The sequence below is a fragment of the Lagopus leucura genome, unplaced genomic scaffold (genome assembly GCF_019238085.1).
Source record: "Lagopus leucura isolate 7727_CA_CO unplaced genomic scaffold, USGS_WTPT01 Super-Scaffold_73, whole genome shotgun sequence".
Classification (NCBI taxonomy): Eukaryota; Metazoa; Chordata; class Aves; order Galliformes; family Phasianidae; genus Lagopus; species Lagopus leucura.
Genome location: NW_024962252.1, coordinates 80529901 through 80542154, shown reverse-complemented (window position 1 = coordinate 80542154; position 12254 = coordinate 80529901). Strand labels below are relative to the sequence as shown.

Below are 12254 nucleotides of genomic sequence, written 5' to 3'. Positions count from 1 at the left end.
GAGGAGGGAAGAAAAATCTCTTTTAATGACTCATTGATTGAGCCGGTTTAAAATTAGTTGTTGTTGTTGTCTTTTTTTTTTTTTTTTTTTTTTTAATTTTCCGCCCCCTTGATGGCCATCGAGAGAGGGATGGAAAAGGAGAGGAGGGAGAGTGTGTGTGTGTGAATGTGTGTGAGAGAGAGAGTGAGGGAGAGAGGGGATGGAGAGAGTGTGTGAGGGAGAAAGAAAAATAATCTTTTCAAATCTCCTCCCTCTTTTTTTCCCCCCTCGTTTCTTTGCTTTTCTCTAAAGCTCTGTGGTCTGTGAAACACTCGGTTCTTCCTCCTGCTCGGGAAAATGGAGACGCGCCGTCTCGCTGCCGGCCGCGGCGCCGGGAAGGATTTTTCTCTCCTTTTTTCCCTTTTTCCCTCCCGGCTCGATGCGTCCCTCTGCCCGGCCGCTCGCCGCCACCCTAATCCCGTCACTTCTCGCAGCTCGTGGCTCAGCTTTGCGCCTTCTGGGGATTTATTTTTCGCTCGTTTCCTCGCTTTCGGTGCCGCCACTAGATTCGATTCGATTCGTTCGGTGCTTGCTTTGCCGTTTCCTCCGACCCGCTGGGTACCTGCCGCTGCCAGCCGCGATGGACACGGCGCTTTTTGGGGGTGCGCGGAGCCCTGGGCGGTAGGTCCTGCTGGGGCTGCCCTCCGCGGTGTCGTCTTTTCACAATTTATTATTATTTTTATTTTTTATTTTATTATTATTTTTCTTTTCAGGGAGAGAATATTGTACTGTGTCTTTTAAAATCTAACAATAAACCGTCTATTTCTGGAGCTAGCCGCCCTTTTTTTCCTTCTGGGCAGATGCGTTTATTTGTGCGATCGGGACCGTTTTCCTTAGGAGCAGCAGTGCTTTTGTAAATACTTTGTGCTCGTGGATAAAACCACCTTTGGCGGACGCGGAGAGGAGCTGGGCGATGGGTGCAGCAGTGCCTCTGCTCCTCACGCGCTCCTGCTATCAGCTGCAGCGTTCTCTCACGGATAATAACGCTGTAACGCATTAATATAAGAGCGCGGCAGAGCCGTATGGCGAACGTTTAAACGTATTCAGAATTACTATTAAATAACAGCGGGAGAAGGAAGGAGGTGCTGAGGCCTATTCTGTTTCCCAGCTCCCTGCACAGCTCCGGGCTCGCTAACGCCGAGCCGAGGGGCAGAGGGCTGCCGGAGCTGCGGCCGGGCACCGCTGCCAGCCTGTGCCGAGCGGCTGTGCCTGCGAGGGGGTGTGGGGCAGAGCCGGGAAGATGGCGCTGTCTGGCTTCCTGCCAGCGTTTGTTGCGCAGTTTCGCGGTGATTCTCCTCCCCCACGGGCGCCATTTTAAGGCCCTCGCTGCTGTCGTTGAGCCGGTTGGGGCGTTGCCGCCGCGCTTGTGTCGGCCGTCTGTGTAGGAAGCGTTGTCTTCCCGGGCAGACAGAAGCCCCCCACGACGTATCCCGGACTCGGGTTTTCTCCTCCGCTTGAGAAAGCGGTATACGAGGCTCCCTCTGTGCGCTGTGGGGGAGAGGCGAGGGAGTGTTGGCTGTTGTGTGCCCGTGGGGGCACAAAGGAGGGCTCCTGCGGGCAGCCCCCGTCTCCTCTGTCACCCATGTCTCTCATCTCAGAGGTCTCTGCTCCAAACATCACCTCATAGCTGCCTTTTGTACCTATCGAACGCGTGTTTCTTGGCACGACGTGTGTTCAGGGCTTACAGGGAAAAAGGGTTTGAAAGAGCCAGAAATTATGAGATACATTTAAAGGGGAAACTCGCCTTTGTTAGGTACTTAATTGCAGCATGTGAGGCGAAGTAATCATTGGTAGAGCACCTTTAATACTTGTTAAAATGTTTGCAACAATTCAAGTGCAAGTAACTGCTTGGTGCATGGGTAAACAACTCACTTCCTTGATAACAGTGTTTCGTTTTTGTTTGGCCTTAAGGCCTAATTCATCCGAAGTTGTTATTCCTTTTTTTTAAATGTCCTGACTGATGTGGTTGGTGCTCGTGGTTTAACAGCAACATCTGCATCCAGGAATAGCAGGGATGCTACCAGACCAACTCATGCTGAGCCCACTAAGGTGGGTGGAATGCTCACTTAAATGTTTTTCTGAACGTTATTTTAAAAGGGCTTCCCATGCCTCTTGCTCACTTCTGGAGGAAGTGGGAGGATTTTTTCATTTGAGGTTCAATCCTTTGCATGTTGGTCCTGGAGGGTTTTACCTTGCATTTCTAGTGAAACGCACATTGCTATTGCTTGAAATACTCTGGAAAGAAGTTATCTGTGTATAAACTCCCTTCTGAAGTCTTGGGGACAGCTTTGTTGAAGTCTCAGTTTTTTAGTGATCTGCCTGCCAAAACTCTTAATAAATTACTTTAAAATGTATGTGTGGAGTGTAGTATTCTCTCATTATTTCAGAAATCTTTAATACATGACACTGACCTTTCCTTGAATCAATTACTTTGCATCTTTGCTAACAGCCTTGGGAGTAAGATAGAAGTGATTCTATTTTTTTTTTTCTTTAGTGCAAATATATTTTTATGCAGTAAAGGTCTTGCAGTAAGTACTAGGGATTTGCTGATTTTTGTCTGTTTTTTCACAAATTTTTTAAACTAATGAGGAAATCTGATAAAACGATGAGTATTTTTCCAGTGTGAAAGAGATCTTGCATATACACATACTGCACCAACGTGCTTCCATTGAAGTTAAACATATGCTTAAGTTGAAATCTTTGTCAGCTAGAAATTAGGTGTACCTAAAATGAATAGGTGTAGTATATTTCTGTATACCTACTATGTTTCTTTGTCCAGATCTGAGATGAAAAGCTTTGTTTTGTTTCAAGTAGTACTTTTTGTCCTTCTCAGCTTGCTGGTGTTGATTGAGGAGTGCAGGAGCTCATGGCGTTGATAGCCTGGTCCAGTTGTGCACGGTGGCTTGTTCACTAGTATGCTGCTGATACATACTAGATGTGTTTTTTCTGTGGCTGCAGTATGAGCTCTTGCACAGTATGATATTAGAGTGTTCTTGAGTTGAAAATAGGAAGCATGTTTGTGGCCTTAGGTGCGGTCACTGCTGTGTACTTTTGACAGAAGTGGTTGTGCTCTATCTGACTAATTATGTGATCTTTACAGAAGTTAATTTTTCCTGTCCTCCCACCCTGCCAAAGTGTCTTTTTTTTTCTTTCTTTTTTTTTTTTTTTTTTTTTCTCCAGGATAGTTTATATATTTAGTTTTATTACTCTGGGAGGGGGGTGAAATACAAGCAGAAGAACCAAGCCAGCTGTACCAGTATTAGCTGCATTTCCTTCAAAAACCCTTTTGTGCCCACAAAACTTAGAAATGTAGGTAAGTGCACAGTCCCGAGTTGAAGATCTTGGTAGGTGTGAGCGCATTGTTATTCTGATTGGGCATTGCCTGCTGCATAAGTCAGAGTTCTGCTAGTGTAACTCCACATCAATTTCAGGAAAAAGCCTGCAGTTATGTTTTATGCATAATGTGGCTCTAATGGTCACTGATTGTGTCTTTTCATGCTGTGTTAGACTTACAGTAAGTCTAATGGGTAGTGCTTTTTAATGTACATGTAGCAGTGGGAGAGCGAAAGTGTGGCATCCCTAAGTAATAGATACAGTTCAGGTATAATTGCTTTTCTGATGCTGTAGTTCATTCTGTCCAGACAGCTGGGATAATTTATTACAGTAGTTCTGTTGGAATAGACTCCACTTCTGCTTGTAGAGTTTTTTTTATAGTGACATAATCTGCACAGAACAGGCATGCAGATTGTCTACAGAAACAAGCGTGCTTTGTTTTCTTACAGTAGAGGAAAATCTGCAAAATTCATAAACTGTACTGATGTGCATTGCAACCTGCAACTGCTTGAGTTGGAAAGCTGACAGCAACAGTGTTGGTAAAGCCCTTGTATCAATATGGGAGTGTGAACACTGACCTTAACTGATATTTTTTTCAAGAAAATCTCGTAATTAAATGAACTCGTGAATCTCTATTTTCTAACGTTCTTTTACCTGTTTTTTCATTGTGGAAAAACTATCTGCTGTGTCTCTGTTTTAATGGAGAATGGTTGAAGAATATTTGTTGGGAAAAAAATAAAAAGTGACTATTAACCAGCACATATGGACTGTCAGTTTTATTCTTTTAACTTCTTTACTTGCAGAGCTTCTTCTGATTTTCCTTTTGACTGAGGGAGTGTTCACCAAAAGGGAAAGAAAGAATGGGCAAATCTCTGTCAAAACTTGATACAAAAGCATTTCTATTCTATTAGTAGTATTATGGAAGGGTGGAGATGGGAGTTCATTAATGCACTCCAAATGAAGTCAGCTTCACTGATTGTTGTGATAGGGGCTGATGTGTTGCCTTCTCTTGGATGGAACTCAACGTTTCTGTGAATTTGAACTAGATGTGGAATTTTAAGTCCTGATATTGAAGCTTGAGTTTGTTGAAACGTTGTCTACCAGAAAATCTTGGTAGGTTGGTAGATAGGTGGTAGAATCTCCCTTGGCTTTGACAAGTGCAAGACTGGCGATGTGATCTGTGTGGTGTTTGGGGCAGTGTTATGAAGTGCTCTGCTGGGTTTGTTACAGGTGTCAGTTTATCATTCAAATTTCAGTTAATTTCCCAAACCTATTAAGTGAAAAGAACAGAAAGCTCTGTTCAGCTTTCAATTATGGGCAGTAATGCATTGTCAACTGGTACTATCTTGGTTGTATCACACCTGTAGTAAGATATACCATAGTTTTTTGTTTTTAAAATCTATATGGTCTAGAACGGCATTGAAAAGTATTAAATTAAGCAATAAATTGAGGAATGATTGATTCCTGATGTAGTTTCAAAATGTTTTAGGAGTGTTGAGGTTCCTGAAGAACTGTGCGTGATGGAGAGCTTAGAAGATAGAGCCCAAAACAGGCAGTGGCACGGTGATAGGAAGGTCTCTGCAGGGGAAGTGGGCTGAGCTGGGCGTTCAACCCTGTGAATCCAATGGGCTCAGTGAGCATCCTGTGCTCTAGGTTATGAGTTATTCTGGGTTTTCTCTGTGGGATTTTGAGAATGAAAGCTCTCAGGTTAAAATATTGTCAGGATATGGTGTTGCCATGACAAGCTTGTAGGAAAATATTGTATTGAATAAATAAAGAATTCAATTCTGAACTTGTGTATCCAAGGGAAACGAGATTTTAGAGATCTGCGCTGAGGATTCACAAATAGAGTGCTTGACTGTGGCTGGATTAACTTTCCCTATCATATGTGCTATTAATAACTGAAGTGAACGTTTCTATTTTTTATAAATAAAATATCACTATAGTTTTTGGAAGCTTCATACCTTAAAGCCAAACTCAAATTGAGACTAATTTTTTATGGTATGTTTGTGGAAAATGAAATTTAAGGGATGAATAAGCAGCTTATTGTAGGCTGTCTGAGCTCTAGTGTATGTTTTTTATTTGTCCTTCTTTTTGTGGAACTGGTATGTAACTATTACATATGGACTCTACTTGTCCTTTCAGATGTTCATCACCTACCAAATCTCAGAAACTGTGAAGATGCATATTTTTGCATGGGTTACATATTTCAAATGAGGTAGTGCTCGTGCATTGTGATGGTTGTTTTTTATCTGAGTCCCAAGTAGTTCCCATTTTTGTGGTGTAGTTTTACCACAGAGGGAGGTTTCGCATTGTTCTTCTGTTTGAAATTGCAGATTTCCTCCCATACTGTCACATACAGAAAGCCGTTGAGAGTACTGATACTTTAAATTCAGAATTCCACAGCTAATTTCAGGCACTGTAAGTTCATCTCACAAGATGAAGATTTTCAATACAGAAAAAGATTTTCAGTACAGAAAATAATTCACGCTTGCAAAATGCATTGTGTTGCTGGGTTAGGGTCCCGAATTTTGTCCTTCATGAACTCTTTGAAGTATAGTCTATATATAGTATATATATATATATATATTGCAACTGCGCAATAGTTGCTTTTCATGGATTACTCTAGAAGAGAAAACGTAAGAAATATTTCACATCATAGAATATGAGCGCAGCGTGGTTTGTAGGAGAGTAACTGAGCCCTTTTATTTTACCAAGTACACTTTAAAAGTTCATTTTCTTTTTTTTGTCTTAGAATGATGGCTTTTCAATAGTTGTCTTCTGCGTTTTTGCCTGATTAAAATTAGGGAGTTTTTTATTTGCCATCACTTAGAAGAAATATTTACACTCTTTTATTGACTGGTGTGTCATCATTCTGGTGCTCATAATTTTGACACTGACCGAGGGGAAGTGGAAGTACCTCAGAATAGGTGTTGTTTTTCATCTTCTGAGTAGAAGTCAACATCTTGAAAATGAAGAGATGGATGTGATGAACAGTTTTTAACCAGCTTTTAAACTGGTTAACATGCTTGCTTACTGAAGAAAATATTCCGAACAATCTGAAACTATTCCATTTGCAAGGAACGAGGCTGTATTAACTAGCTGAGGGTTTGGTTTGTGTTGTTACACTAGAGAATGTAGGCGAGGTTCTGCAGCCCTGGTTTTTCTTCGGTGTGCGCAGGGGCTGGTGTGTGAGGAGTCTGCATGATAACCAGCAGTGGGTTCAAGGTGGTAGTCTCAGCACCACAGCAAGCTGAAGTGAATGCTGAATAGATGGTGCACATTACCTGATACGTGGTTAAATGGCATCATTTTTTTTTCCTAGTTTAGAAGCATGCTGAGTAAAAGTGGCACCATGCTTGGCAGTTATGGTGAAAGTTTGAGTCAGGGAAGGACTTAAACTCCGGGTGTTTTGTCCCTGCAAATAATGTGGAATCAGTCTTAATGCTGCTGTGATCTTCTTCATGTGACTTTTTTTCCACTGTGACTACTGAAGTCATTGCTTTGTTTAAAACATTGATTTCCAAGACTCCTGCTGAGTCTCGGATTCATGCTGCCAATCAGGAGCTGTTACTGTGTAGTTGCACAGAAGTTGTGAGTTTACATATAGATGCACTTACTTACCAAGCTTTAGTGTTGTCCTTACCACATTTTTGAGAATTACTGCTCTAAATGTTGCCTTTTGATAGTAGCCACTACTGGGTTTTTAGAAGATCCAAAAATAATATTTTACTGCTTCAGATGTGAAATTTTGTATGAAGTTTGTAATAAATAATAAAAAAGGACCACTTAAGAGGTTACCTGGTCCAGTTCTCTGCTGTAAGCAGAGCTAGCTTTGAAGTCAGATTCACGTGACTTGAAATATAGGCAAAGACGATCATTCCACAGGTGTCGTGCTCGAACCTTCTCATTCATGAACTTTTTTCCTCATTTCCAGTTAAGCTTTCCATGTTGCAGGCATTGGCTCTTGCCAAAGGTAACTGGAAGACTGCAGTTCGTGCCTGCTTTAGCCTCCTGATATCCAGACTAAGGAAACATGCTCCCCTCAAACTTCCCTAGTGCTGTGCTCTAGGTGCTTCCCAGTGTTGTTTGCACGCTGCTGAGTTTGTCTTAGAGTGAGAGTTCAAAACTGAACGCAGTATTTCAGGTTGGGCCTCACAAGTGCTCTGGTTGCTTTGTGGCAAGTCAAAACCAGGCCAAGAAGCTCATTCAGACTGAAACAGATCAGTGTATTTTATCAGATCAATTTTATGTGCCAGTTCAAAGCCTGGAGCTGATGTGGGGAAGGTGCACAGGAGGGCTCGGTGTTGGTCTGTTCTGCAGTTAGCTTGGACTATTGGAAGGAGGATGGAGGTTTTCAGGCTGCTGGGTTACAGCGCCTCAAAGGATTGGACTGCGTGGCTGGTAGTTCCTTGCCACCATAATGGTTTTTGCTCTCTCTTATAATCTGTTTGGGAGTGTGCAATAAAGAGCAGCCTGGTTATTTTCTAGCAATTAGTAGGGATATACCTACAAATAGGCAAGTTGCCTTCTCCAGGCACCATGCGGCAGGTTTCAGGGAGTATCAGTTGGGTAGTGACTTAGGTAGGATTTGCACCTGGTAAATCAGTTGGGTGCCCTGGCAGGGCTCAGTTTGAAAAACTGAGTGTTTACATTAGAATATACTGTTGAACTGTACTGATGATAATGATCTGTGTTAGGGTGCCATCTGGCAGCTGCCCATTAGGCTGTGCTGACGTTTTCCCCTGCTGTCTCTCTCACTGGGGCACGCTGCTAGGCCCTGCCAAACCTCATGCCCCTGCCCATGGCATAAGGCCCCAGCCAGCTGACCCAAAGCTAGAAATGACCCTGTGCCAATGGTCTCTACATGTTGTCAATCACTCCCAGTATATGTATGTTTATTTATAAATTAGATGCTTGGACTGCTGAGGTTCTGATGTTTTCCTCTAATGTGTCCCTTGGGTTACACACATGGAGCTTGGCAGGCTGCTGGTCTGGGCTGTGCAGCTCTCAACCTTTAGTTCTCACTCACTGTGTTATATTTTCATGCTGTCTTGGTAGTGTGGGTTGTACACATTTCATGCATCAGTAATTTTGTCGACTGTGTTAACAAATACTGATGAGCACTAGTTACACACTGAATTTGTGTATCTTGGGTATAAAAAGACAAAAAGGATAGTTGGAAAGAAAAAGCAATAAGCTTTTTCTACTGTTTACGCTGTAAAAAGCACATCAAGGAAATTTCACTGGGTAGGCTGTTAACACTTTTACATGATGATTTTTGTCAAGATCACGTGTTGCTCAAGTGGCCCTCTTCTAAAGAAAGACCAAAGGGATAGCTGTACAATAATTTACTACGATTGTGCACCTGTTGTGTTGCTGTCCTGAAATTAGCAGAACACAAATCGTCATTGAAAATTGGCATCAGTTAAAAAGAATTAAATGTACAGTTATGTGGTTTAGGTAGACCTTGGGTACACAGCGTGAAATGCAAACAGAATTTATTCTAAATAGGTGGTGAGCTCGTGTGGCTTGGTTATGAACTTGACTTGTCCCTCACAGACCACGTACCTGTGAATGAAGTTCCATCTGCATGTTGGTCCTGTGGTATTTCACAGACATGCTGCCATCCTGCATCACATCAATGTGGTGTTACACAGCCCTTGCTGGGGGGATGTTGAGATGATAGTGATGTATTTTTTTTGTTTATTTGTGGTTTTCAAGGTGTTGAGAGTGCAGCAGCCTCTTCAACTGAATGCTGCTGTAAGAAATCTTCTGAGTGATGGCAAGAATTTTGTTAGAACATGACAGGTGTGCTTCTGGCAGGACTGGTTGTTAATCATGGAGTTGACAAAAATGTATCTGTTTTCTTCATTTTTGTCTTTATTGTCTTGTAGACTGGTAGGAGCTTGCAGTAAGTTGGGTAGATTTTTCTTGTGTATTGAGTGAGGAAAAACAGCAGTACATTTTTCTGATCAGGTGAGCTATATGCTTAGCAGTAGGGCTGAAGGGTAGAAAGTATGTATTACTGTTAAGATTTTTTTCTCCTTGTCATTTTCTTGTATATTTTTTCCTCTTGCAATTTTTATAAATGTGAGTTTTCGAGAGTTTGGTGAACTTATCAAATACATCTCATTTGTGTTAGTAGTTATAATACCCATTGGAATAGCAGTTCAACAAAGTTCTGTGTGATTGCTTGAGCTTCCCACAATGATAAGCCTTCACTGTATGTTCGCAGAGAATGTTTGGTTTGGTGAAGTGAAGGAGTTTTGCTGATTTCAAGTAGCAGTGTTAGTGTTACCATAGTGATATGGAATGGGATTTTTAAAAGTAGGCGTGCAGTGTGAAAAAAAATCCTGTTTTTATTTTTTATTTTTTTCTCCTTCTCCCTTCGTTTAGCTAGGATTCTTTGGAACCTGCTTTTGAGAGCTGTACATGCTGCATAAGGAAATAGCTTCCTGTAAGAAATGTTAACAGTGCCATTAAAGCAAAATGCTAATCATTTACTGATTTGTTCTTAATAATGCACATCTGCATTTAAATTTGGCCACATTATAAAACGTCTTGTAATTTGCTTAGCATTCAGTTGCAAGACCAGCGTTTATGCTGCTGTTTTGCAGCAGCCAGCAGATGTGACACTGAATCATGGGTGAGAGTATTTTCCTTAAAATGCAGAGTCAGCTCATGAATGCTGATTTTTCTCTAATGTTTCAAGTAGTTGGCTGTAGGCACGGTCTGCTTTCCTGTTCTGTTGGAGCAGAGATAGCGAGGCATCCTTGCCATGACCGATCCTCTGCTGCATGCTGTCAGTCAATAAGCATGGGGCTGCATGATGTAAGGGCTGGGGTATTTTCTGTTAGTATGAGCTAGAAGCTAGCTTCAAAATCACTGAGGTGTAGAAAGAGATAACAGAACTGGGGCAGTTGAGGTGGAAAGGACCTCTGGGAATGCCTTGTCCAATGCCCTGCTGGCAGGAGTGCCAGCCGAGGCAGGCTGTGCAGGGCTGCATCAGCAGGGTTGTATTTGTTCTGAGGCAAATACTCCACAGCCTCACTGGGCAGCCTGCACCACTGTTTGACAACCTCACAAGAAAATAACTTTTTTCTTAAGTTTAAATAGAAACATGTTGTATCCCTTGCCTCTTCTACTGGATACCACTGACAGAAATTTGGCTGTCTTCCTTATGTCCTTCCGTCAGGCATTTCTACCCATTGCTAAGATCGCCCCCGAGCCTTCTGTTCTTCTGATGGAACAGTCCCAGTGCTTTCAGCCTCCTGTGAGACAGGTCCTTTCATTTCAATCACTGTGAACAGTCATGAGAGCCCACAGAATGATGTGTGTAGAGCTGGTGGGGGGGAGTAAATTTCTGTTTCGACATAAGAGATTGGCTTCAATTTATTTTAATCTAACTAGAATTATAAATTTCAGTGTTAAATATGGTGGCAGAATTTTAAGGGGAGCTGAGAAAAACACAGGCATGGCAGGAATCGATTTGATTATATGATATTGTGTGGATGATGTTGGATAACGGAATGGATGCCAAGATATAAAGAGGTATAGGAGATGCTATCATCAGTTGATTAGCTGGGATCTCTGCAGGGAGTAAGGAAAGATAAAGAGATTGTGAGAGTTACCGACAGGAAGTAGAGAAGATGTTACAGTCTTTGATGAGATTTGGAGAGTCACAGTAAATGGGAGAGCCAGGGTCGTGCAGATGGAAGCTTCAAAGGAACAGCAATCAGGAAAAAATGAGGGAGCGTATTTGTTACAGGTAGTACTAATCTGAGTAATCAGCGAGTACAAGAGTTGGTGACTGGGATGCTGTCAGAGTAAAAATGCTCTGTGCCCAGTGGATGCCTACGTTCAGTTTGGCTAATGCAAATGAATTGCCCACCTGTTTTTAAAGGAATTCTCAGAACTCAGTACTATTAATTGCAAGTTCATGTAAGTGCACTCTTGAGTGCTGTTAAGGAGAAACTGAAATTGGGTGTATTGTGACTAGCAGTAGCTGAGCATTATGAAGAAAAAAGAAACAACAGCAATAAAATGAAAAAACCCTAATAATGGTATTGTATGGAGTTTTGTAGATCATGGCGTGTGGCTGAATTTGATTTTGAGACGAACTTAGTGAATTTGTGTAGGTCTCTGTAGAATATGCTTGTTAATACTTAAGAATTCTGGCAATAATAAATGTCTGTCAACTCACATGAACTGTTTGATAAAAACTATTGAGATATTGTAAAATATTTTTGCTGTTGAAAATAATATGTTCTCTGGTGTTTGCTGAATATATATCCTCTTCCTTTTCCTTCTAGTTGTCATGGATGATGATGATGATGAATCCTGTCTCCTTGATCTTATTGGGTAAGTTTTGCCTGTGTAATTCCTCAGAAAGGTTGGGTATCATATCAATACTAGGTGATTTGCAAATAAGATGAGTAGCTATGCTGTGTTGAAATGAAATGAAGCTGTGCTTGGAGATGTATGTGTAAGATGACCTTCAGTCCCACTTCGTGCTAGATGACACTCCACTTGTTGGCATTATTCTCAAGAGCAGCTAAGGAAAGAGTGGGCGTGGAAGCTGAAGTCTCTTTTCAGTTAATGGTAATACAGGGTCATTGCAGAAGCACAGTAGTAGGGATGTTGTTACAGACTTCATTGCAGAGAACTTTTTTGGGGGGGTTTAAAAAAAAAAGGAATTTTAGCTTTTGGAGTGGTGGAGCTGGAAAATTTGTTGACAGTGTTTGTATTTTAAAGAGAAAGGTAAGATTATGTAATTTTCTTTAAAAACAAAACACCTTAATTTCTACTAGTAACTTGTGTTTGCATGAAAATATTAGAATGCTACCTGGTACTGTAATGTATCCACAGCAAACAAGGAT

General features: G+C 41.6%; 1 protein-coding gene across 5 annotated transcripts in view; it reads left to right on the top strand.

Annotated features, from left to right (window-relative positions):
- The window catches only part of BICRAL (BICRA like chromatin remodeling complex associated protein), a 41739-nt gene that overhangs the window by 10738 nt on the left and 18747 nt on the right, over positions 1 to 12254 (top strand). For 2 of the 5 annotated variants that reach the window (XM_042881057.1, XM_042881023.1), the window contains exon 2: positions 11688 to 11736. In XM_042881057.1, coding sequence (XP_042736991.1) covers positions 11693 to 11736 — 44 coding nt within the window. In that variant the 5' untranslated portion in view covers positions 11688 to 11692. Of the gene's footprint in view, positions 1 to 193; positions 661 to 1273; positions 2089 to 11687; positions 11737 to 12254 lie in introns of those variants that run through there. The other 3 variants (XM_042881050.1, XM_042881040.1, XM_042881032.1) reach the window with 3 other exon arrangements.